The 26913-nt window shown below is 40.9% G+C and overlaps 2 protein-coding genes across 2 annotated transcripts in view; both read right to left on the bottom strand.

Annotated features, from left to right (window-relative positions):
* The window catches only part of LOC108232028 (rap1 GTPase-activating protein 1), a 69000-nt gene extending 62337 nt beyond the window's left edge, over window positions 1-6663 (bottom strand). The window contains exon 1 of the mRNA XM_017409512.3: window positions 6645-6663. The gene's annotated coding sequence lies outside the window, so the exon portion shown is untranslated. The remainder of the gene's footprint in view (window positions 1-6644) is intronic.
* Window positions 6664-8953: 2290 nt separating this feature from the next.
* On the bottom strand, window positions 8954-17474 carry nt5dc2 (5'-nucleotidase domain containing 2). The gene is made up of 14 exons (XM_017409516.3): window positions 17025-17474; window positions 15017-15201; window positions 14850-14924; window positions 14700-14755; window positions 14474-14567; window positions 13653-13781; window positions 13194-13254; window positions 12996-13098; window positions 12791-12892; window positions 12621-12702; window positions 12412-12498; window positions 11687-11827; window positions 10368-10432; window positions 8954-10069 (listed from the first exon to the last, which is right to left on the bottom strand). Exons 1-14 carry the CDS (start codon window positions 17398-17400, stop codon window positions 9808-9810), a joined length of 1818 nt encoding a protein of 605 aa, XP_017265005.1. The 5' UTR covers window positions 17401-17474; the 3' UTR covers window positions 8954-9807.
* Window positions 17475-26913: the final 9439 nt, after the last annotated feature.

Below are 26913 nucleotides of genomic sequence, written 5' to 3'. Positions count from 1 at the left end.
CTAGCCTTTTGCTTCTTTTATCTTTTGGCTAGTGTTTTGCTTAATGTATTTATTTATTTTACTTTTATTTAAAGAGGTAATCTCACTGAGGCAGGCAGTCTCAGTTACATGTAAGACCTGTAACACAGCTAGTGTTCTGCTCCTTTTAGCTTAACTATGCCGTTTCAACTTCTTCAGCAAATTTCAGTAAAGTCATTTAGAAGTCAGCATTCACACTGCATTTTTACAGAAAAGGTAACTTCTCTACTTTGTTGTTGTTGCGACTGAGGCCTGTTTATTTGGACTGTACTCTAAAAGGCAGAAACCAAACGAATGAACAGCCTCTCAAAAGAGGAGGTTGATCAATCCACAATATTTATACTGTATGGGAATGAGCAAACTATTTATGGCCGCAGTGCTGTATACATTGTAAATATTTTTTTGGTTCTCGACTCGACAAGAAGCACATGTACAGTCGGATATTTGAAGAAGGCGAGTTTGTGGAGGAAGGGGGCGCCGCGCAAACATTTCAGGCAGTGAGAAACTCAAAGGCCGATTGAGCTTTGAAGCCGGAGGAAATAAGCTGCGCTTTAACTGTCAGTATTCCAGCTTCAAGGCAATTTTACGGCTTCAGTAGCTCACTGAGCATAAGCAGGTAAAACTGGTGCCAGGGAATATTATTTAAAGCCATTTGTTATTTATGGATGGTTCAAATTACCTGCTGAAACCCGCTGAAGTGAGGAAGGTCTTTTACTACGCTGTCATACCGAGACCTGTGAGGCAGAGCTGGTTATCATATTTGGTGTGTAATGCAGCACTCCTCACATTTTCACTTTATGTGAAATATATATCAGTTTCACATCCTCTAATCGGGCTTTGAACAGAGCACTCCAGCAGACAGCTGAAAATAACACAAGACCAACCGGGAGGAAGTGAGCGAGCCCATCCTCCTCCCGCTGTGGACACGTGTCCCTCGGGCCCCTGGGAGCAGACACAAAACAGCCTCACACTCACACACTGTGGCCTTTCATAGCTGTCAGGGCCGAGGACCAGGACGTTATGGTGGACAGGGAAGGAGAAAAGATGCGTTGCTGCAACACGCTCGAATCAGATGGACGCTGTCTCCATGCATCAATATTGCCTGCTGTCGAAGGCAAAAGGGCGATAATGTTTTCGCTTGTCTATGTGTGCTCGTTAGCAAAATATTTCATGAACCACTAGAGAGATTTTAATGAAACTCTAATACGTAATCATTTGATGTTCATCTAAACTTGATTTAACTTTTGGAGTCACACCAGTTCAAGATAGATTTAACTCTCTTGATTTTACGGATATTGCGCTCTAAATTTGATGCGGTAGTAGCTGAAAGTCATTCACAACACATAATCCGAGCGTGGCATCTTGCAATATCCCATAAGTTCGCGCATAACGTTATTATGAAGGCTTGACCAAAACGGCTGTAACTTTGTTATTTCTCTGCGTAAGACGAATTCACTCTAAAACTCTGGCAGGAAAGGGACGAAATATATTCCTTCAAGGAGTCCTAGACCTTTAGCATTAGGCTAGAAATGATCTGTCGGTTTTATTCTCAGTAGTCTATCATTTTTCTTTTAGTGGCAAATGACATCATCGTAAATTTTCTAAGGGGGAACCAATAACTTAATAATGAAGTCATTTCTTTATGGCACTGACCGTGAGATCAATTAATCGTGACAGCTGAGCTTCCTCACACAGTTATGATCTGATAGAGAATGAGGGAAGAGCCACAAGGACATGCCGGATATTGATCTTTGTTGCAGAGAAAGATCTATTTCAGCTATAATGGATCTTTGGTGACATGCTATCTCTCCACTGGCAGCTCCATGACTGATGGTTCCCCAGGACTAAGGAAGACTTTGTCCTCATGCCAGGGGATCGATAGATCGCTCGCCACGCCGAAGACGGGCTCGGACCAAAAGCCTCCCTGCCTTAAATCCCTCAGCTGGTGAAGAAATGTCCAAAAGCTAAAGGGCAGCTTATGGTGACTTTGCCTTCAGCTCACTCTGGATAAAAGTTATGGATATCTTTTCAACAAACTGCATTTTGTTGTGCATTTCAGAGATGATTGCACGAGAAAGCTTAAAAGGGAAGTTGGCTTTAAAAAAAATTGTATCTTTTATTAGTTCCTGTAGGTGTGAGAAGTTCACAAACATTCATTTACTACTGAATTGAGAGTGATGAATTCGAGCGGGCAAAGTCACAGCGCCCTCTGCTGAACACTGTGATGAACAACTACAAAAGTTATCCCCCAAAAAATGTAGACAAATATTAAAAGTTTGAATATTTGTCAGCAGTTTCTTAGGTAAGTTTTGTAGTTATGTTAATCAACAAGGTTTTAATTAAAAACCTTGTTGATTAACATATCAACTTACATTCAATTTTATACATAATAAAGTCACAGTTTATGAGAATCTGTGTAAAGTATAACTATTCTATGACAAATGGAGGTTAATTTAATTAGTATTTTAATAGAAGCTTAATATAATTGTCATTTTTAGCCTAAAGATTTGATTGGGAATGGTAATTTGCAATGTTTATGTTCAAAATACATGTTACTGGAATAAATGATTATGTTTTCTGGGAAATAAACTTTCAGAATGTTTGGTACCTTGATGCTTTTTCAAACAACTTACTATAACCTTTTTTCTTTCCTTGCACCATTTGATTGTGTTTCTAAGACCATTTCAATCATTCGTAGACATCAAGGGCATGCAAACTTTTATTTAAGAGAAAAAAAAAGACTTTTAAAGTACTAAACTGCGCTAAAAACTTCACATTCTTTCCTTGTTTGTTTGTTTCTACATCAAATGAATTAAACAACTTCTCTAATTTATCAGCTGGTTGAGTTGTCGGGAGGAGGGGGGGGAAAAAGGCTTTCGGAGGCATATAGGGAGCAGAAACCAACAGCTGGTATTTCCAAAAATATTATCAGACGTCTGCATGTGTCACCCTGTGTGTACACAGCAGAGTCACAGAGGGCAGAGGGCTGCTTGATGAGTCAGAAAACAAGCTGACAGAGTCCTGTAATAAACAACCTTGGAGGGACACTGAGATAATCCATGTCTGCAAGACACAAGATCACAGGTTACCTTCCAAAATTACCATAGTACGTTTGTTTTTTAGTCCTCAACTGTTCAGAAAAAAAAACATCTTCACGTGGGTCATTGTTGTAGATGTAATAAGTGAGGCAAACTGACCTACATGTAATTAAAAAACTACTCCAGCTAATCCAAATATAGCATTTTTATATTGTGTATTTAAAGCAAAGCTTATAACCTTTAGCCTGTTTGCAAACAGGTAAAGAAAGTCAGTGCTGATTTATTGGAATAATTACATAGTTAAAATTAAAAACGTGACCTTGTGACCCAGTTGAGGCCAAACCAAAATAGACTCTACGGCGCAACTAAAAGGAACTGAGATATCATGCCTGCATTATTCATGCAAACTGCACTGCGGAAAAATGTATCTTCCATTACTGCACTCTGCCACATTTAAAATAAACCCATCATAGATTAATGAGTAGCGTTTAATTTGAGCTAAATGATTCCTCTCCTCACTTAAGAGGTAAGCAGCATAAAGAAAAATCACAACAACACTCCAACAAACTGAAGCCTGTTAAAGATTACCCACTTCTCTAGTTTATCTGTGTACTCAGGCTCTGTGAGACTGAAAACATTTCAGTAAAAATAACTTTGACTAAAGCCGGATTTCTATCCAGAAGGAGCAGGATAGTAAGAATAAGTCACACCCAAGTGCAGAGGTAGGGAAAAGCAAGAGGTGAACCATTTCAAACAAACTTAGCTGTATTTGCCACACACCTTGATGGGTAATGAAACCAATAAATATTATAAAGTCATCTTGTAATAAACCCAAAAATAGACATGCAGAGACAGAGCGTGGCTCATTTAAAGTTAATCAGAAAGAGAGATATTTGCAGAGATTCAGCTGAACTCCACCTCTGCTTTAAAATATAATCTGCAGGTGAATAATTCAGTGGTGAGGAATATTATGCATCAAATTAAAACAAAAAGGTAGAATAAAGTAAATATTTATTTGCTATAAAAACCAATACACGAGTACAATTCTGTACTTGGCTGGTGATAAATATATATTTAAAAAAATGCAGCTGTTAAAAACAAACATGCAAATCTAAAGTTTTGCATATGAGGACACAAGCGAAAATCATCTCCACTGCTTCTTCAAACCCTGTCAATATAACCTCAGATAAACAACATCAAACAATTTTCCCTGTGCCATCATTTTTTAACAATAATAATAATAATAATAAAAAGGAAAAAACAAACAAAGCCATTTCACAACCAGAAAGTCTTCAGTCTGAATGTTAGCAGCAGCTTTTCCAGATTCGGTTTAGATGTTTTTTAGTGCACACATGCCCCCCCTTTTTTAAAGTGTGCATGTTAGGTTCAATGTTAAATGGACTTTAGGACTGAGTGTGAGCGTGTAGGGTAGTTTTCCTCTGAGCCGGCTGCGTGACGGGCTGGTGACCGGTCTGAGGTGTACCTGCCTGTTACCTGCTGACAGCTGCAAAGGGCTGCAGCCCCCTGCGGCCCTGAGAAAAGTGTATGTGTTGGGGGGGGATGAGTATGAAAGAAGTCGTGATTCAGAAGCAGTGGGCGGAAAAACTAAGAACCTTTTGATTTATAAGCTTGAAGAACCTTCTTTGTTCTTAAACAGCTCCTTCTCTAAGGTCATTGCTGATGTCTTTCCTTCTTGTCATTGTGCTAACACACACCTGAACGCCCCGGAGCAAAACCGACGATGGCCAAGTTGGTTTTGATTAGCAGAACGTGGCTGCTGCTTAAAGCTGCAAGAGTGGACCTAGTTTTTCCACATGATTCTTTTGCATTCTGACTTGGTCATTGTTTCACACACCATGTAATCTGTTGTGCGTTGCTAATTCCCTCCGCCAAGGAGGTTCTGTTGTGACCGTTGCTTTGTCTGTCTGTCTGTTAGCAAAAATCAGGTAAAAACTAGTGAACAGATTTGGGTGAAACTTTTCAGGAAATGTTGGGGTTGTCACAAAAACAATGGATTAAATGTTGGTGATAATCCAGATTATGATCCGGATCGCACTATTTTATTTTATCAGACTGAGGCCTCGGTGCAGGTTTGCCCTCTCTGATTGCTCCTAGTTGTAGGTTGTGTTTACCTCATTTCTGGTAAGAACTAGATGAATATTTATGATGCTCTGATATGTAAAATGCATACTTCCTGTTAAGTATGTAGGCTTGCTGTCCAGTCACATGAACCATCATATCTCCATGTTCTCAGCAGACTGACACAACTTGCTTTCTTTAACTACAGCAGGCTCGTATTTCAAACACCAAAGATCGGGTTGCTATTTTATAAAAGGGTTTAATATTAGACATCAGGCTACAGCATTTAAAGCCACGAGCTCAGGGGGGTAATTTAAACTGTCCAGGGGTGCATTTTTTCTTTCACAGACTTGTGTGTTTGACTCAGAGGCAAAGGCTGGTTTGAAATGCATGATATGAAACATCGTCTCTATCCTGAGCTGTGTATAAATATTCTATGTGAAGTTCTAAGCCTGGAGCAGAAAGAATACACAAACAGTAAACATTAAGGGGCTGAAGGCTTAGCATTCCTTGAAGAAAAGCACATCGCCCAACGCCTTTTATGCCTTTTGTGAGTTTTAGACTAAGATCATCTTATGGTGTGAAAGGAGTCTTAGCCATTTTGGTCAAACCTTGAAAATAATGTCATGATCAAGCTCATCATAAGATGTTGTGCTCAGAGTATGTATCGCATATGACCCTCAGCTACAACTACACCAAATTTTAGCACAATATTGGTCAAATTAACTGAATTATAGCAATTTCTATGTATTTTTTATTTTAGGTCAGATGGCTGTGGTGCCTTCTTGAATAGGGTTAGCTCTAAATCGTAATCAGTTTGTAAACACACGTCCAGTCACTATTTCCTGAAAGGTTTTGTTCTAATCTGTCCAGTGGTTCATGAGATATTTTCACACACACACACACTTACGCTTTTGGGATAAGAACAGGCAGAACGAAGCAGAACATGCCTGAGTGAAATCCTTCATGTGGATATGTGATTAACGCCATGAAAGACAGAAACAAAAACTTCAGAAAAATTAAAAAAATTACCCCGTCTGCGTTCCGTCTGTTCCCTGCACAACCCTCAGACATCCACTCAGGCTGAGAACAGCGTAATTGCTACCTAAATCAGTCATCCTTATTAGAAAAATGTACTATTGATTTAATAAGGCATGATAGATAAAACAGCTGCAGAAATATGATTTGTGCTAATGGTGATTTAGCCTCATTCATTTCCACCTAATTGCTTATCGTGTCAGATGCAAATGATGCTTGCATAACAATACCTTCAATCTGCCTCGCTCCAGGATTTTGGCAACAGCTAGTTAGGTTCCTGCCTTCGGGCTCATCTGCTCATTTTCCCCTAATTTTTTTTTTTGTTAAACTGAGCATAACGCTTCCAGACTCTGCGAGCTTTGTCCATCTGTTTATGTATCGATTTTTTTGGCAGACAAACTGACTGTATGAATTAAAAAATTAAAAATAAAAAAACATGCTGTGGTTTAATTCTGCTTTCAAACAACTTACCAACAGAGGGAAAGCAAGCCTGTTTAAAGTCAGTGGGGTTCTCAGCGGGGTTCCTCTCTGTTGGTTCACTTCTGCAACGCAGGTGGATGAAATATCATGTGCAACTACAGGAAAGTTTTCCGCGCCGGGGACTTTCAGCTAAAGGTCTTGCTACATTTAATAATAGAAAAGGCTGCGGCACGAAGGGAGTGGCTGCCTGAGCGCTGGAGTGACGGGGGCAGTCGAGAAGAAAGGTGGGGTTTGAACCTACACAGCAGCAGAGGGACGAGAAGAGGCTACCGTGAAGGATAGATAAAAGACAAAGAATGAAGAAATGAGGAGTGTTGAGAACTGCAGGGTGGAGATACTAAAGCATAGAGGGCTGCAGGAGCACAAATCAAAAACTATCTGCACAATTATTATTAGGACAGACTGTTGTTAAGATGTTTCTTTATCCACTAAACTGTACCTCCAGTATATTACAGGGTGTAGAAACAGCATGTGTAAAATACATTCCTTCCCGTTCATTTGTTGCTCAGTGAAGTGACACTTCACGCTTTACTGCTTGATTTCAAATCCATTAGAGGTCAGCTGACGATAAACATCCAGTGCTGGCAGACTCTGAAGGCACAGCAGCATGAAATGGACTGAGACACCAGTAAATGACCAGTACAGCTTCTTTAATCAGGCAAACACTCCTCTACAACGCTGTTAATTAACCATCAGTCACGAGTATTGTCAGCAAACGAGACGAGGGCTGCGCTTTCATGTCTTTCATTGTAGTTCTTGAAGTTTAAAGCCTAAAATCAGTATCCAGCCAAAGTTCTGAATCCTCTTCCACGCTGCTATTTCATTTTACACAACCAGAAGTGGGTCGAGGGTTGGCTGATCTGCATGTGGTTCTTCGTCAAAGGCTCAGACACATCCCCAGCTTGATTATTCCCCGGTACGACAAGAGGTGGGTCTCAAAGTCAAAGACATCTGAGCGCTCAGGGGTTTCATGTTCCCCCCAAAAAGTTGAGTTAAATATAGAAACGAGGCAACGATACAGTATCATGCACGCACCAAAAAAGCACAAAGTCTGAATGCTGCAACAATTCGTCAGCAAAAAGAGGTGCTGATGTGGAGGAAGATGCAGCCCATTACTCATCCAGGAGGGTCAAACAACACACACACACACACACACACACACTCGCGGTTTCAGAGAGGAAACAGGACTTGTTTGAGAAAGCAACCGTGACCCCAAATGATCTGTCATCAAATAAATCTGTAAATTTTCCCGCAGGAATGTTCAGGTGCATTTAATCTGTGCTTTGTCAAATCCTGTTAGGGTAACATGAGCACAGCTGCAGAAACTGCCGTAAAAAAGAAAAAAACTTTCAAAAAATAAACGCAACTGCTAAGGAAATTAAGCAACTAAATGAATTTCAAAATTCTTTTAACATGTAAAAAGCCGCAAGATCTAATTTATTGAACTATATCAGTAATTCCTTTTCATACAGCCGGTGTCACCTTTGTGTTGTATTTATTTCTAGGGTCCTGTAGTCCGTTAGAAAAGATGCCTGTTCTGTTTAATGTCAAACATATTTTATGTAAGTTTCTTACATAGCAAGCCTTATATTAATTAATCTGTTAGCTTCACTGTACTTCTTGTTTAAACCTTAACAGAATTGCATTTAAATGTCATTTATTTGTCCTTATTTAATCACTTTTATACTCATTAAGAAAAAATAGTGAGGTTAATTTTAGTTTACTTATTTCTGTTTGGCAATTTTTTTCCATCTCTCTCCTTTTTTAGTGTTTTGGGTTTACTAGTTTTTAGATTTTAACATTCATGTTTTGAACTTTATTTTACGTTTTTAATTCAAACCTCTAGTATTTCCTCATTAATTAATTTTTGCATTTTCTCTGTTCCCACAGTCCCTACATATGAAGTTCGAAATGTTTAACAACTTTATCTTATTTTTTTATTCATTTTCTTTTATTTTGTTTTTATCTTGTGTAAAGCAATTTGCGCTACATTTTCTGTATGAAAAATGCTTTATAAATAAAGTTTGACTGATGTTAGCTTTAAGAAGTCCGTGTAATTTTTTAAAATGACTTTAAAGCGATATATGACTCGTGCAGAAATGAAAAACCCAGACTTTGATGGTCATTTTGAAAAGTAAAGCTCCCTAAGCAAACTTAAAAAGGGCCTTATACCTCTAATTTAGCCAAGCAATTTAAAAAAACAAAACACAAGCAAATAATGTTACCGTCTGAAAGGCTGACCAGAGCTAGCCAAAGTTTCTTTATTTACCTAGCATGCTAATAAAACATAAACCCCCGTGGTTAGCTTGACTTGTTTATTGTTATTTACTCCCACCATCACAACAAAGCACAAACTTACACCGCTTTACAACAAAGTAAGAGACGATAAAACAGCGGATTCCTGGACGGGACAACGCGATAAAAACTTAGAACAAAATCCACTTTTAGCTTTTCCAGACGGCTGAGTTCAGATTTAAAAAAAAAACGTCAGACCGTAACAACCACCGTAAACAAGCATTTATTCACCGGAACCTGAAGAATAAGAGCAGAGCACGGTACCTTGGCTGCAGTTCAGGCGGGCGGCTGGACTCGAGTGAATTTATGATACAGACTGAGCCGCAGATGACTGGAGGCTGCGCTGCCTAGCAACCGGGCAACCAATCAGATTCACGGAAACAAACACAATCTGCATGCGCCTATTAATTCATGGAAAGCTCACTCCAAGCTTGGTTATTTCTGTTTAATACAGTGAGGTATTTTGCTGAACTGTACATATTATTACATGAAAAGTGTTAACATCATAATGAGAGATTTTTGTCTTTTATTTGTTTTAAATTGTGCGTCCGCAGCTTAGTATAACACAACTTCCACAGATTCAGCTGGAGACCAACTGTCTGTCAATCCTGTAGCGCAAAAAAATGTTGACAGGTCCCCTGGTCACCAGCGACTTGCAGATGTACAGCACCCTCCAGTGGATTCACTGAATATAAGATCAGTGATGAGCGTTCCAGTGGAGGGAAGTGTGCAGCACCTTCTTATAAAAATAAAAATAATAAAAAAAGAAGAACCCTGTTAAACGAACTATGTCCATCAGCCTTGTCAAGTGTTTCCCAGACCTAAAACGCCAAACCAGTCAGTGGGGAGAGCTTGGCTCTCATCGTATGTGGGACATATCGTCCAGGTGAGGCGTCTTCATGCAGCCTGTGCACAGCTGGTCCATCCACAGGGGGGCTTCGTGCTGGAGAGGGGTGCGGCGGGGGTAGAAGGTGTACGACAGGTCGTAGTTCAACAGACAGCTCAGAGACGCCATGTAGATGTCGGAGAATCGGCTCAGGCGCCTGGAGAAGTAGGTGGGGTTATGACATGTCCTGAAGATGCTGCCAAACTGAGGGTTGAACAAGTTCTTCGTCATCACCCTAAGACAGACAAAAATTGTAAAACGAAATTATAAGGTGCGCATGAATTCATGAAAAAGTTCACAGAGGAAAAGCAGCCAATTACTAGAAAATATTTAAATGTAATAATGATACAGTAACATGTTTACACAGACACCTAACACAGCAGATGTATAAAGCAGAATGAATCTGAGCTCCTTAAAAAAACTTGCAAAATACTGCAGCGCTGTGACTGAACAGAAATCACACCATAATCTGTCACTGAGTTCACAGGGTTTACAGGGAGGGGTTTATAACCGAGTGAAGGAAAGAGACTGACCGCAGCTCCTCCCGTTCTTTCTGCCATTCCTGAAAAACCTTTTTAGACTCCGGGTCCCGGTGAATCTGGGAATAACACACAAGAAAACAAATTTAGGTCTATTGGTAAAGCAAAAAAAATAATACTTTTAGACCCAGATGTGACATGGATTAGTTTCTTGAACGCACACAAACAGTATTTTTAATCACCAGCTGCTGAAAGCCGAAGGCAGACCATACTGTTTTTGCTGGCGTCTGTTCGCAAAACGCCCTGAACCACTGGATGAATTTTAATGAAACTTTCAGAAAGTAATCACTGGACGTTCATCTACAACCGATCAACTTTTGGAGTCAACTAAGTTCAAGATGGCTCCCCCACCTAGTCAACAACCCAGTCAGACTTGCAGCTTTTAAGCTAAACTGATACAAATTCTTTCAATGAATGCTAGGCTTTCAGTTTGGTCTGGCATGGTTGCATGTGCTGCATTTGTACTTCAGCAGGTTTTCACATGATCCAGTCACAAGTTAACAGGGAGTAGAAAACAAACTCTGTGTGTGACGGTATTTTTCTCCATTAGGAAAGGTCACAGGGGTCACCTATAAGCAGAACCTTACTAATAAGTGCTTCATGACTCTGTGTATGTCTGCAAAGCTCCTCCAGTCTAAATTTACCCAGCATTCCTGTTCTCTCTTTACAGCTGCCACATATGTAACGTCTTGTGCCAAAACAGTGAAGTGTTTGATAGATGCTTTGAAATTCTCTGCTCTTCAAAAATGTAGTCTTTCTTTATGTTTTGCACCAAAGGATGATTACATTTTACGCTTTATTTAACTGATTTTGTTTTAAAGCTCATGACTAGTCCTAAATTGCTCCACCCATATATGTGTGTGTGTGTGTGTGTGTATGCTGCAAGCCTAAAAAAGACAAATCGGTGTAGAAAAAAGAAAATAAAGACATAACATGAAATATGAATATTAGGTTCTTACTGTCTGAAATGAATTATTTAAAAAATTAGCACCTTTCTAGCAAATCAGCCCTCATTTACCCATCCACACATTCATACAGCACTGAATCTCTACAAAGCTAATCTGAATAAATCATCCATAGAGACTAATACACAGATGGGGCACATTGAAGGCAATGAGAGGTTCAGTGTCTTGCCCAGGGACACTTCAACATGTGACTCCTGCCAGGAATCGAACCTCCAACTCTCTCATTGGAGGATCTAACCACTGAGCCACAGCTGCCCCTAAACGATGCAGCTTTGGTTCTAAAGCAGCTCGACAGCTGTAGTGTTTTGTGGTTTGCTGGTGTTTAGTGTCTGAGTGCCAACTCCTCACCTGAAGGCGCTCCATCAGGCCAGTTAAAGCCTGCAGCCAGGTGAGAGTGGTGGCGTACTGGTGAGCGCTCACCACTTTGGTTTCCTGCTCCAGCTCAGGGACGATGGCCGCAGTGCGCCAGCCGTGACGCAGCATCAGGTCCTGACATACACAGGAACGAAAGTTAGGTGAGCTTATAAAACACGTGATCAAATATTATAGTTTGAAAAGGACTCAGATGTTTACTCAGATTCATTTGGGCGAAGAAACTACAGCCCTGATGGAGTTTATCCAAAACTTGGAGGTAAACAGTTTATGGTAGATGACTTTACTTTATGACTGCAGTTAGTTTTGGATTGGCTCCAAATGTGCTGCTGCTGAACAATACAAATATGGCTGTTTCCATTTCATTTCTTCAGTACAAGTGAGATATTACACAAGCTATAACATTTGATCAATTGTAATCATTGTCTAATTGTAATACAAGTCTAAAGTTTGGCACACTAAAGCAAACTTAAGAAATATTAAACACGACGTTGCCAGCAGTTTTACTTGTTTAACCATGTCATATCAGCAAGTCTCCAAAGCAAACTTCAGTGGAAGATTTTCCACTTTGCTGTGTCACCCATTAAAATAAACAAAACACAGGAAGATGATCTTCGTCACTATGAATGTTTAGTCATATTGTGATGTTTTTACCGAGGTTACTCAGTAATGATGAAATTGCGAAAACTGTTGATACTTACAGCCAAGTCACTGTAAAGATGATCTCCAAAGTAAAGAACTTTCGACCCTCGCCAGCCTGTCAGTCGGAGAAAGTCGAACAAGTTCCCCTGAAATACAAAACACAGCTTATTAACCAAGGTGCACGCGAGTACAAGCATATTTGTAACAGCAGTGGAGAGAAACGGGGCCGGGCGATCCAACAGAAGACGCTACCTGAAGCATAACTAACCTGTTTGTAAATCTGTCCTTTGTCCAAACTAGTAATCTTTTCCCACCGAAGGTCTCCATTTCCATCCAAGCGTCTGAAAGGTCTGTAACAGTCACGGTTTTAAAGAACATTGCTGACGGCACTATTTGAAAACAGGATGGCTTAGTCACAAAAAAAGAACATTTACTCACTTGATACAATCAGTGAAAAAGTGAGGTTTGTCTGCCTGCACAATCACAACATCGAAGAAGTCTCTCCAGTCTTTCCCCACCATGTGCGTCATCCCTTTATCTCTGCACAGAGGAGAGAAAGAAAAAAAAAATAACAGATTGCAGCACTTTGTTATGAGTTGGAGTGAGCTACTGCAGCTGCAGACCTCACACGACTCAAACTTACACAAAGCTGAAGGGACTGTTGGTGATGAGGAAAAGCTTCTTTCCCTGACTGGCCAGTCGGTGCAGGACAGAGTCCGTCTCTTTGGCTCGCAGGATAAACTTGTCTGTTAAGTCCAGGAAAATGACTCAGTGGTGCAAAATGTAACTATGCAAGTGCTGCACTAAAATTATTTTTTTTTAAAAAAAGAGCGATTCTTACCCAAATCTTGCATGATCCACTTATACATGTAGCCTTTGAGGTGAACCATGCCGATGGCTTCCTGAAGATTAGGAATACATTTTATCAGACAAGTCTGAGGTCATTTATTTAATTTAACATGATTCGCTACATTCACATGAGAAAACAAAACAAGGAACTGTTACAATTAGAAACTTTTCAGCGTGCGTGCAGTTTATTAAAGGACAGGGTGTTCCCCGGTAACTGCGAGCTTTGAAGCCGCAGAAAAAGAGGAAAACCTGTCATTGTTCTTGGCTCCGCTCTAAATTGTACTCTGTAAACTTTGCCTCAGCAGATTCCTGAGCCTCCAGCTGTGTGAGAGCAGAGCTGGACGTGAAAGCAGTCACATACGCCCACTGGGTAGGTCTGTTCCTGCAAGCGCGAGCTACAGGTCGAGGCCAGAACGGGATCTCTGTGAGTCGGCAGCGGAAAAAAACTTACAGACACGTCCTTAAAGAGGTGGACTGGATCGTAATCGATCTCGTTGGTGATGAAAAAGTTGTTTGCCACAGCCAAGAGAGTCATCTCAGGGATGGAGAAAATATCCATGAACTGCTTCACCTTCGGCCCCTGTGTACAGAAAGTACATCAAATTAGTTGACTGACTCAAAAAACAAACTCAGAGCCACACTAAAACTATTCTGGATGGGTTCATTTAAAGGTGGAACAGGAAATGGAAATGTTGCACGGAAACAATTAAAACATCTGACCCAAAATCTATCAAACATGATTAAAGACATCTGTCCAAATTGCTCCCAATTAGAAGCATGTTGGTTTAAGCTATGTATCCGCCAAGTTCAACAGTGATTTCTGCTTTTCCCGACTGCAACTGGTAGGAAATAAAAACATAACAGTCCTAAGGTTGGACACAGAGTATTTTGGGTCAGCCTTTTTAAAACTAGAACATTCCAGATGAGTCGTGATGCCAACAGAACAAATAAGATCCCCAAACATCATTGGTTGGTCTTACGCAACGCTGCAATCAGGCAAATCCCAACATTTGGATACAGCTGAGGACAGTCACAGATTACATCCTGAATTTGTCGGGGAGTGGTCAAATGAGATTATGATGATTGTTTGTTCTGTCTGAACTAAGCCAAACACACTCAACCGGCAAGAAAAGTGCAGGAAAATCTGATAACAAAGAAACTGGAAGAAATGTCTCCGAACCGAACTTTGCCTAAAGGTTATTTCACGACTGAACCAATTATTTTGGTTCAATCCAATCCAGAAGAATTTAGGAAAAAAACACTCCTCCCTACCTTTCCATAGAAACCACTGTCCTGCTGCAGAGGGACATGGAATGTCCCCCCGTAGAGCTGCAGGACCTCCTCATCAGGCAATGGACTCAGACCCCTAAATGCATCAAAGATAGGTTTTAAAAGCATAAGTAGCAATTACTGGTTATATAAATAATATTTTAGTCTTCAGAAGCAGAGATAAAAATGAAAAAATAACACTAAGACGAAAAGGAGTAGCTGCTCTTACTGATACACTGTTCCTGGCTCAATGTAATGAAAGGCATCGATTTTCATTAGAAGACCCTACAAAATGGGGGAGAAACAGTTTAGTTATATTATCAATAAATACACTACATCTACATTCATGTGGCTGCAGTGAAAAGGTAAAATAATGTACCTTTTGGATGTCATAATGAAGACCCCGGACAGTAAAGTTAGGAATGTAATCATATTTACCGATGCCTTCAGGGTACTGTGAAGCAGAAAGACGAAGCAGACGAATTAACATGAATCTAAAAGCAGTCATGGTGTATTATTCTTTTCAATAGCTTCTGTGAAACCAACCTTAAAGTGTTCAATAAGGAAACTTCTTGCTGTTTCGTAGATCAAGCTGTTGAGAGTGTTGGAGTACTGAGCTAAGGTGTAGTCGTAATCGAAGCCGTAGATGTCCACTTCGGACAAGTTGACCTCATTGTTGGCGTAGATGACCGAGGAGTTGAGGCTTTTGCACGCACCTGGTGGGATCAGGTCTGATCCAGGAAGGACAGATGGGAAGCCAAGACTCAGTTTTAACAGTGACACATCAAAATCAGGCAGACAACAGTGACTCAAGGGTGGAAAACAACACAGTGATTATTTGAGTGTAAAAGAGGTTACAGAGCCTGCTGAGTTTGCACTTCTGCACAGAGGGAAAGAAGTCAAACTCGGCTGCTGTTTTCAATCCAGTGGGGCTGGCAAGCTCAGCGGAGGTTGCACAACACGCGGTTCTCATATGTCAACTGACTGTTGACCAAACAGAGGCCATCGAAAAAAGAACATTTTGTGCGCCCGGAATATTGTGTTCAAATGCAACGCAGCGTGGCAGAGCGGCACTTCCTGTTCACACAGGTTGTTTCTGCTATTTACTCTTCATGAAACGTTTTTTTTTTCACAAGTACAACAGTGCGAACACGTGCACACAGATGAAACGGTTTACATTTTGTTTCCTGGGACAGACGTCATACGGGTGGCAGAGTACAGACAGCGGGCTGTGTCATCTTTGATCTATATGGGAAAGTGGGCTATGACCTTCTACCCTGGGCAGTTCAATGGGAGCCGCAGCTGGGCAGCAGATTTACATCCAGCTACCCTCTGGTTGGCTGCCGTCCAGCCTTCCCACTGCTCCAAGCCCCTCTCTTTTCATGCAAAGTCACTCTTTTTTTTTTGTTTTGTTCCAAAAAACTAATCTCTGTGTAATTGCAATTCCAACCAGGAGGAATGCATGTCCAGCTTTCACTGAAAACTTCTTTTATGCTGAGAATTTGTAGGAGTCGGTCACCCTGGGAAGACATTTTCTGTGTCAACATTCAGAACAAAAACACACTGACTGATCCCACCCAAGAAAACCACTGATATGTAATGTACCCTGTGGTGTACCATGTCTATCACTACTTCCATTTTTGAGATGTAACAAAAAACAATAAACATCATTTGGTTGTCCCTTTAACTATTATAGCAGCTATATTTAATTTAAAAACCAAGATTTCTTCGTAAAACATAACACATCATAAACCATGTGTTCACACAGTTACCTTCACTGTGTCCAGCTGCAGATCTGATATATTGTTTGCAGGATCATGAATGCAATAATTAAGACCACAAGTGGATCATAAAGCTAGAAATATGACGCATGATGCATGGAGAAGGGTTCTGCTTTTTGAAGAATCTGTTTTAAATGAGATCTAGTAAACTGGGTCAAAGGTGAGCGTGTGCAGTTCATGCTCTCCCTGCACCTTCCTTGTGAGCAAAAACTGCTGACAATACGGGGGAAGCTAATGTAAACAACCCTGAACAGCTAACACATTCAGCCCGTTCTGGGTTGCACGTGTTTGGGCATGTTTATCAATCTAAAGGGCCCTGTAAATCCCCCTGTTTTTAAGATGAAATACAGTAGATCAGGTAGCATCGCGCGCCAGCACAGCAGAGCAGATAAAACGGTTAGCAACACGCTCGCGAGGCGTTCAGGGTTTTGCTAGTTTTTTTTTTGTTTTTTGTTTTGCTAACAGCATTTGGCTTGTTTTTAAAACCTGCATGGAAATGCATGGAAACCGTGTGTGCACTTCACGGCGACTCGTTCAACAGAGCTCTGTCTCTGCTGAATGTATAAAACACACCGACAGCGTTCGTGTACGGCACAGAAGTTAACCAAAAATTTTAAAAAAAGAAGATGAAGACGATACTCAAACGTACAAAATGTCCCTGCGGTTAACGTATGAATGTCGCGGTAGGCATGGTGACGTGGAGAGTTGCCCGCTTCCTCCGAGAAGGGGAGGTGACCGAGAGGACAAAGGGGACCCCCTGTTTGTGTGCTTACCGTAAACAAGCCGCTTCATGTCATTGTAGCGAGTCCACAGATAGGAGGTCTGGTCCATGGGCGCTGCCTTGGAGGTGAAGCACCGTCTCCTGACGCCCGACACCCCGGGGGCCCCCGCCGCCTCCTTCAGCCTCTTCTTCTCCCCGCTCGGACATTTGCTGTGTGGCGGCTCGCCGCCGCTGCTGTGAGCCGACTCCGAGCCGCAGCTCTGCCCTCCTCCTCCTCCTCTCTGGTTGTTTTTCTCCCCCTGCAGCGGCTGCTCGGTCCCTCCGAGCTCCCTGCATGTTGTCGTGGCGAGTCTGCTCCCTTCGGGGGCCCTGTTGCCCCTGGCCCATAATGTGCGGGACAGCGCGGAGCTCACCGTCTTCAGAGCCATTTTTTGGTTTTGTTTTTTTTTTTTTTTTGTGCACAGAGAGACGTAAACACGCCCTGTAGCTGCTGCTGCTGCAGACTCCAACTAAGCAGCAGGCGCGAGGCGCGTGAAAACACAACCTCCTTTCAATTAGGCCACGCCCCCTCACCGAGAACCCCCTCCCCCTCCCTCAGATATGGAGAGGGGGGTCACTTATCTCTGCTGCTGATCGGAACCAGAGACATCCTTGTTTACCACAGTTTACCGCCCTTATCTGTGAAGACATTCACACCAGAAAACAGTGGCGTGTTCGGCTTGCATCCATTTCCAGCTGAATGATCCCGAATCACCTCCTAATCAAACAAACCCTACATCAGTGTTTCCACAGATAACCCATTTAGGACATGTTTATCAAAGCCTATCAAGCGTCTCATTGATCCAATGTTGTGGTCGATTTCTGAGTTTGTCTTGGACTAAAAAGTCAGAAAATTGCTAAAGGAGCTGAAGCTGTAAGATCAATTCAGTATAGATTTTATTATATAGGCTCATCTTTGGATGGTTGCTGAGGATGGCAGGAGTAAACACAGATCTGTGTATGCGTGTGTGTGACGTGACTTCACACATACAGTACATCATGTCACCGTGCCCAGCTGAGTGAGGCCAATGCTTCAAAACACCAGCCGGAGAGGAACTCCCACTAAACCCACTAAACTGTAACATCACTGTTTATTTACTGTGTATTACTCCCAAATAAAAGTGAAGATGCAGCATTAAAAACCCTCTGAACCTCCAAACAACTTTACACTTACTTTTATTCAAGCGGTGAGCTGTTTACAGACCTCCCTAAATATAATCTTGAATCTTCTGGACTCTTTTAATCTTGCTCGGTTTGCGTCGGGTCCAACGCAAGACAGAGGCCACACCCTGGATCTGTTGTTGTCTTTTTTGGTTTACCGGTTTTAAACACTAGGATATGTGACGCTGTGTTTTCTGCTCACTGTGTTTGGGAAACCTGTCTGCGCTGTCACGATTTTAAACCCTTCATTCGAACACGTCATGTTTTTAACTTATCAGCTGCAGTTCTGCTGTTGGTTTCAACAAGGTCTTGGAGTGTCCCCCCCTGGTTTTAACCCTGAGGAGATTACTTCTCATCTTTTTTTATCTTAAATGTCAGAAGGGGCCTCGACGTTCTTGCTCCTTTTAAAACTGTGCGACCCAAACCAAAGTCTGAACCTTGGTTAAATGACATCACTCGTTCCTCCTGCTTTTATTATGTTAAGAGACACCATCACAGGTTCTGCTGTCTTTAATCACCTGGAGAAAATAGTTAATAGCATGAAGACACCTTCCTGTCCAAATGATGTTCCAACTCATTTCTAAAGGTTTTCTTAAGGTGGTTGGGTCTGACATTTTAGATATTTTTTTAGCAGCAGTCTCAGTTTCAGGCGTTGTTCAGCCGTTGCTGAAGAAACCTAATCTTGACTCATCTGTCCTTTCAAGTTTTAGGCCAATTTCAAAACTTCCCTTTTTATCAAAAATGTCTAAGAAAAGACGGTATTTATGCAGCTGCAGTTCTTCTTAAATGCACAAAACTTTCTTGAAATGCTTCAGTCTGGTTTTAAAGCCCTTTACAACCCAGAGACTGAACTTTTAAAAGTTTTAATGATCATTTATTAGCTACAGACTCAGGAGACTCAGCTGTTCTTGGACCTGACAGCTGCTTTTCTCTGACCACGGCATCCTGATCATCCAGGTTGAAGCTCTGTGGCATCAAAGGCTCTGCACTCGTCTGGTTAGGGTCTTACCTGTCTGACAGGAGTTTCTCTGTAAGCCTCGCGAGAACCTGTGTCCTCCTCAGCTTCTCTCACATGTGGAGTCCCCAAAGGATCTTTTTCACACAAACAAAACAGCATTGACATATTTCCCCAGTGCTGGATTCCTTATTGGCTCTGTGTTCATTTAAGAATTGATTTTAAAGTTGTATTGTTGACCTATATGGCCCTGAACGCCTATTGGCATCCTAATGTGCCCTCCAGACCCCTTAGATCTAATGATCAGGTCTTTAGTTGTTTTGAGGTCCAGGCTGGTCCACAGAGGTGATCAGGTCTTTTCAGTTGTAGCTCCTGAACTGTAAAATCAGCTGCTCCTTCATTTTTAGACAGACTTCAAGTCTTGGTGTTTTTAAGTCTCATCTTAAAACACATTTGCACTCCCTGGCTTTCATTACAGCGTGAGGGTTGACATTTTTACATCATTTTATGTCTTATGTTTTTAATTGCTTTTGTTTCATTTGATGGTCTCTTATGTTTGGTATTATCTTTTTAATATTTATTGTTTTGGGTGCAGCACTTTGGCCAAAGACATTTTTTTTTTAAATGTGAGACAAAAAAAGTTTTAATTTGAAAAAAAGTTAACAAAAGCAACATGCAATACTGTTCAAATATTTAAAACCATACGTTGGATTGAAAACAGGTAACATGTATGCTATTGTTATTGTTTTCTACAGAAATAGAAGCAGATTTAATGATGTCAGGAGCTGAGATATTATCATTTTTCTTATCATTTCCATCTTTTCATTCTGTATCATTTCTCTGTTTGTTTCTTGATGTACTCGGTGTTTATAACAGTTTACGGATGAGGACTGCAGGCGGGACAGTTTGCCACATGTATTCTTCCTGGAATGTACAGAATGTACTTTGGTATTGTTTCACTGAACCAGCCGGAGACTCCTCTAAAACAGCAGACACTCCTGACGAGGGCAAATGTTCCTCCAGACTGCTGGAAGTATCACTCAGCAGTATTGTTTTCTTTGCACTCTGCATGTGCAGCTGGACCATCCCGCACAGACTGCACATGGCCGCCTACATTTATCCTGCTTTTCTTTTCTCTTTCCAAAACAATACATTTTGATTTGTCAGACCAAAGAATCATCTCTCTGCAACACATCAGACCATCTTAAATGCTTTAAGAAGGGGGAGGATCTTGTTTGTAGCTGTAGTTGTTTCCAGTGGAATCCAAACTGTTGGGAATAGATGCAGAAATGATTTCCTCCACAGATGTGTGTCTGCTTTTAAAGCCTTGCAGATGATGAAACGTGCACATGTTTTGAAAACTGGTGTTAGTAAATGCTAATCCTGGTGCACTACTTGCTTACTCAGCCTTTCACAGAATGGTGAACCTTTCACATATCAATTTTTATACTCGCTTTTTACAAACAAAATCACACATTTATTAAACAAAAAAAAAACACGAATTCACCAAATGACCACATGGGATCACATGAACTTGTTGAAAATGTTCCAAAACTATTCCACATGTGTTAATTATCACCTGCTGCAAAATGTGAAAGAGTGAAAGTGTCCTTGCTTGTATGCATGTGTGCGTGTGTATTTGTTCATTTGTCTGTCTGTAAGCAAAATATTTCATGAACCACTGTACAGATTTCAGTGAATCTCTCAAAAAGTAATCGTTAAATGTAAATCTACAACTCGTCTATCTCATTCACTCCAGTTCAAGATGGCTTCCGCAGATAATCAACCTTAACAAACACAAAAATGGTTATAACTTAGTCAACTTCACTGATTTTGAGCTAAAAATTTGTGAGGTAATAGCTTAGAGTTATGCCCAACTTATACTCTGAACACTAACCAATCTTGTGAGTTCTGTTTTTAAAACTTTGCCATTAAATGTTGAAGTCAATTCTGCCTGTTAGCAAAATATCTCATGAAACACTAGACTGATTTTAGTGAAACTAAAAGAAAGTAATCATTAGATGGACATCTACAAGTGATTAACTTTTGGAGTCACCCCATTTCAAGATGGCTGTCTCAGCTAAGCAAAATTAGCAAACACAAAAATGGCTATAACACAATCAGTTTTACAGATATTGAGCTAAAGTTTGATGTGGTAGTTGCAGAGAGTCATCCTCAACACATACTTTGAGGTTTAGTACATCTTACATGAGATTGCACATAATGTCATTTACAATGTCCGATCAAAATGGCCATCAGGAACAAACTCAAACAATTATTTGTGCCTCTCAGTTTCAGCCTTTGCTGTCTTCAAAATTTTCTCAATTTAGGAAGTTTGTCTGAACTATCTGAAAATGTTTGCATGGTTTTTGTTTTATTTTTGCTTTTTTTTTCTAAGCTGTTTTGGAAGTGGAGTTGTTGCTTCTAATAGTGTGAAAGTCCACTTTGCATGTCTGACCTGTGCTGACATGAGTACCGAGGCTGTGATGTCCTAATAAAGTTAGCTTCTGTTCAGAATTACATTTGACCAAGATGCACTTTAAACAGTGCTGCAGGCAGCTAAAGATGAAAAAAGGTCGAGGTATGTATGTACAGCTGTTCTGAGAAGGGCTGAGAATTGGAGAAAAATCACAATCCTTGTCATTCACAATTTGCCACAGGCAAACAACCTGAATATGAGACTGAACCATTTCCCCCCTGAGCTGTTGACCATCCCCCACCTCATAATGGCCCCTTTCCTCTACTTTCTCCGCTCTTGAGAACAAACTGGGAGAAAAGACACAAACAGCAGGAGGAACAATCCACCTCTGTCTCTGCTCCGAGCTGCCTCTGGGGACAGCTGGTGCTCAGAGACGTTAAAGACGTGCCCCACGCTAACACGCTTCAAAGGCTCCTTTATCACCCCCATCCCCCATCTCACCAATCCCACAAAACTTAATAATCTGACCTCCGCGACCTGCAGCTTTCCAACAGAGCCAGCAGGTCACAAGACGCTGCCATGCATGCAGGTTTTTTTTTCAGGCAGCACCGTGTTTTATGGACTTTAGCCCTCCCTTTAAACAATCTCATCTCTTCCCCCGCAATTCCAGTCTGCTTTGCCTGCAGCTAGCAACAGGCTGGGGAGTTTAAGGATTGGTTCGGGCCCGAACGTGATTGGCTGCAGCTTTCTGTTGCTATATGACCCCCATGCCTTCAGGGGCCCGGAGCCAAACTGAACAGGCTGACCTCTCACTACTCCTACTGAGCACAGACTTCTGAGACCTTCTGCGGACCGTCAAGACCAAAAGCTCCAAGTGTCAAAACACCCAGTTGTAACGAGCTGCGCTGGTTTCTTGTTGGAATGATCGCCGTCAACAGGTCGTTTATTCTAACCACAAAATCTAAACTTGGCCACACTACATGCCAAGAGGCCCGAGGGCTCAGATTCAACTTATAAACATATGGTAGAAAAGATCTGAGCAACAATGAATGCTGTGAGTTTGTGATGACTGGATAATGGCCCAGAAACACAGATGCTCCGGCTCCATGTGAATTATATTTTGTTTATTGTTATTTCAACCTTCGGGGCTTCTTTAAGATCAAAAGACACTGATAAATTATGGGCGCCACAGCGATTTGATGAACACAAACAAACAAAGGACAAGCATTGGTTTCTATCTATCTGAAAGATTTGGAGGTTAAAGTTCTAAAAATAATGTATAGGAAAGACTTTGTCTGTATCTACTTTTACCCAGAATAACTCAACTGAGCCTTACAGCAAGATAATAGGAACGGTTTCATAAATTTGTTGAGACTATCCCTCCACAAAGAAGTTCTGGCCTGAAGTTTGTCTCACTTTATCTAATGTAACTGGAGAGGATATCACTCCTGATGCTTTAACTGCCTTATCTGGGGTGTCGACTACTTCACTTGATCTCTCTCCTGCTAAAAAAGACTTAAAAGCTGTTAGCCAGGAGGCTAATACTGCTAAACTGGAAAAATGCAGTTCCACCTACTTATACAAGCTGGATTAGAGAGGTCTTTTTTTTTTTGTTAAACTGGAAAAAAATCAGGCTGAAAATTATCCGGGAACATTTTTTAACAAAGAGAACATCAATTCTAACATTAAACAGAAGTCTGACACCCTCCTCTTTATCCTTTTTGTTTTGTGTTTCTTCTCTTTGTGCCTCCAATATTCGTACATCATTTTATCAGACCAACAACTTCCTTCCTGGACAGAAAACAGCTTAAAATGGGCAGAATCTGGGTTCAAGAAAACGTTTAGGCTCATTTCCTGTGGAAGAAATGTATGATCGTACATCTTTAATGCAAGACTGAGTTTCTGAAACAGTAATAAAGTTTTATGTAACTTCCTTTCTGCTTCACCCACAGATGGGTTTGTGTAAACACAAGTTTTATTTATTTTAATCATGTTGTTAAAGGAGAATAAATTCCCATGAAAGAGGTATTTGGATCATGTTTGACATGAATAACGCATACACAGATCCCTTTTTTTCGTCTGTTCTCTTTTCTGATAGCGAGTCATCCTCCTCCATCTAATTCTGTCTTCTGCGTCCTCTGTCCTCACTCCAACTACCTCCATGTCCTCTCTGACTGCATCCATATATGTCCTCTTTGTCTCTAACCTCCTTCTACCAATATACCCACTGTCCCTCCTCTGCACATGTCCAAACCATCTCTAACTTTATCTCCCAGTCCTTCAACCTGTGCTGTACCTCTGATGACCTCATTCCTAATCCTGCCCATCCTTGTCCCTCCCAAGGAGAACCTCAACATCTTCAGCTCTGCCACTTCCTGTTCTGTCTCCTGTCTTTTTGTCCGTCCCACTGTCTCCAAACCATACAACACAGCTTCTCTCACCACTGTCTGTAAACCTTTTGTTGTAAACCATCCTGCCTGAACTCTCTTCTTCACCTCTTTACCAGAAAAAAACTGAAAAAAAAAACAGTTGCAAGAGTACGCACATATTTAAGTCAGACTCGAAATGCAAAAATGTTCTTTAGTTTAGTCAGTTTTTTTATTTGATCCAAAAAGTAAAATGTAAATATCTTAAAATCATTCTGTGACTACTTTAAAGCCTTTATAACAGATTTATTAACACTATTACTGAAAAAGGCCCGGGGGTAAAACAAAAGCAGTATTCAGAGGAATGTTTATGTAGCTGGCTTGTGCAACACTTTTACCCTTTTTTAATGAGCCCATAAACAACCAGATCAGATTTTTTAAAATACAAATATAAAACTTTGTGCCAAAAATTTTTTCTGCAGATTTTCTTCTAACTTCTGGCTTTATTTTAACTCTCTTTAAAAAGAAAAATAACTCCAGCTAAAACACTTGCAACGCAGAAGATGTTTCAGAGGTAAATAAGAGCGGCGTTGCCCTCTAAAGATCACTCTTCTCCTAATTTCTCGTAATAGGAGTGCTCATAAATGAATAAATCTGAAAGCAATGCTGCGCTCCACACAAACACTGATGATTTATGGAAAAAAACCCTTCTCTGTCTGTTGCCAAGATTTTATGCAACAGCCTAAAAGCTCCAGAGCCAGTAAGTTCCTCCACCTTCAAATTACAGGGATTTTATTCTGAGCCACTGGGCCACTGTGCAAAAACACGTGTGGTTGCGTCATTTTTAGCTTCTCTGACGGAGATCTGGAGCTGCTCAAACCCGTTCTGCGGGCCGGGCCCTAACACAAGCTCCAACAGAACATGCTGATCTTGGAGCTCCTGCTGCAAAAAAATGTGACTCCTTGAGAAAATAATCTGCAAAAGGCAGAGTCGGTTGGGACTTTAGGGACTTTTATGCTTTTATTTTGGGCTTTAATCTCTGCTTGCAATAAAACTGAGTTTGCATGTACTTTCTTGTGCCGACTTGGTAAAAAAACAGGTCTTTTCCCCCCACAATGTTATCTCGCAACATTTCTAAAATCAGTACAAAGATTCAAATCGGAGTTTGTCCTTCCTCGTCAGAGATGTTTTGGTGGAGTTGTCTTTGTGCCAGAGATCATTATCTAGCTGAAAGGTCCACTTCTTGTTTAGCTTCAGCTTCCACACAGATGGCACGCTGATATGATTCAGATTCTTCAGCTGAGTTAAAAAAATACATTAAAAAAATGCAACAAGCTGCTCTGGAAGTTCCAGACAGCAGCCCAACCCTAAACATTTCCAGTTGAAATCCCTTTTTGGTTTGCCCAGCTATTGTTACTCTGTGCAAACAACCCCCCCTTTCTGTTTTTTCAGTTCGAATAAAGCCAAAAAGCCCAGTCTTTGCTGAGATAACTCCTGCAGACAAAGCAGGAGACATGGAGTACGTGAGCACTTAGAGGTTTTTTTCTTTTTTCTCTCTACTAAAGAGCCTTCATCAGTTTGCAATAACATAGGAATTCTAATGTTTGCAAAGAGGTGATTAAAGATGTTATTAGTTGACAAAGTTTTGCACTGGCCTGTATTTTCATAGTGCCAAAGTAAGTTAAAGTATTGATAAAATGGTCTTTTGAAAATATGTGAATGATTAAAAAAATAGTTGGAGGAAGTAAAAAAAAAAAACCTAGATGTCATTAAAATCTAACTCTTGGATTTAAAGAACACAATAAATGAAACATTTTCTCATTTGAACAGAGGTTCGGGTCAGTTTACAGACAAAAGTGCTGTGTTTGTTGTCACGTGACCGAGGCATACAGAGGATTTAACATTTAAGTGTCTTATTTTGTGTTTTAACTTGTATTTTGTAGATTACGTCCGTGTTCGTGTGCTCGAGCCAAACAGACCCAACATGTGCCTTAGAAGCAGCGGTTACAGAATCAAACCTTCTGTTAGCTTTTGTTTGCTTGTTTGTTTGTGACAAGTCAATCAGCACACACTATCTTTGGACAAACCTGTTTTGCTGTCATGCTGTTTGAACCATTTCCTTCTGAGCACTTTCTGATCAGATATGTGTGGTCTTACATCGTGGATAAGTGTCCTCCGACACCAACTGGATGTCCTCTGCTGACCTTCTGTTGAAGCCATTTGATTATTGGAGTTTCTTTTTCCAAATGACCAGCTCTAGCTGTGGTGTTTGCTGACCGATCACATGAAGACATTTACAAAGACGGCCGTCTACCACCTGAAGAACAGAGCTAGGATTACAGGAGTGATGACTCAGCAGGATTTAGAAAAAAAACTCATCCATGCATTTATCTTTAGCTGACTTGACTAATGTAATGGACTGTTTCCTGGACTTCCAGATAGCTGCAGCTGCCCGAGTCCTCACAAAAAACCAAGAGAGTCGATCCCATCAGTCCAGCTCTGAGGTCTTTACATCGGCTTCCTGCTGCTCAAAGAATTGACTTTACAATCTTGTTGCTGGTTTTACAAAGCACTAAATGGTCCGGGTCCAAAATACGTCTCTGATCTTCTGCTGCACTATGAACCACTGAGACCTCTGAGGGCGTCTGGATGAAACCTGCTCTCCGTCCCCAGAGTCAGAAACCAAACATGCAGCTTTTACGCCCCACATTAGAGGAACAAACTCAGAGAAAACTGCCGGAGCGCTCCGACTGACCGTCCTGTTCGCTGCTGCCTTCGATTAAAGCAAAGAATTATTTATGCTGTCTTTATACTCCTGTATCTTCTAATTTGATGAAATGTTCTTTCTTTGAGCAATTCTAATTTATGTTTCTATATGTCAAATTGTTTTTAATTGTTTATGTAAAGCACTTTGAGTCGCCCTGTTGCTGAATTGTGATACAAATAAAGCTGCACAAAACTAGGAAAGGCGGCTTATATTTTTTTAAAGGAACCACCTGTC

This window comes from Kryptolebias marmoratus, linkage group LG8, assembly GCF_001649575.2.
Source record: "Kryptolebias marmoratus isolate JLee-2015 linkage group LG8, ASM164957v2, whole genome shotgun sequence".
Lineage (NCBI taxonomy): Eukaryota > Metazoa > Chordata > Actinopteri > Cyprinodontiformes > Rivulidae > Kryptolebias > Kryptolebias marmoratus.
The sequence above is the reverse complement of the archived record's forward strand: the minus strand, read 5'-3'. Positions and strand labels throughout refer to the sequence as shown.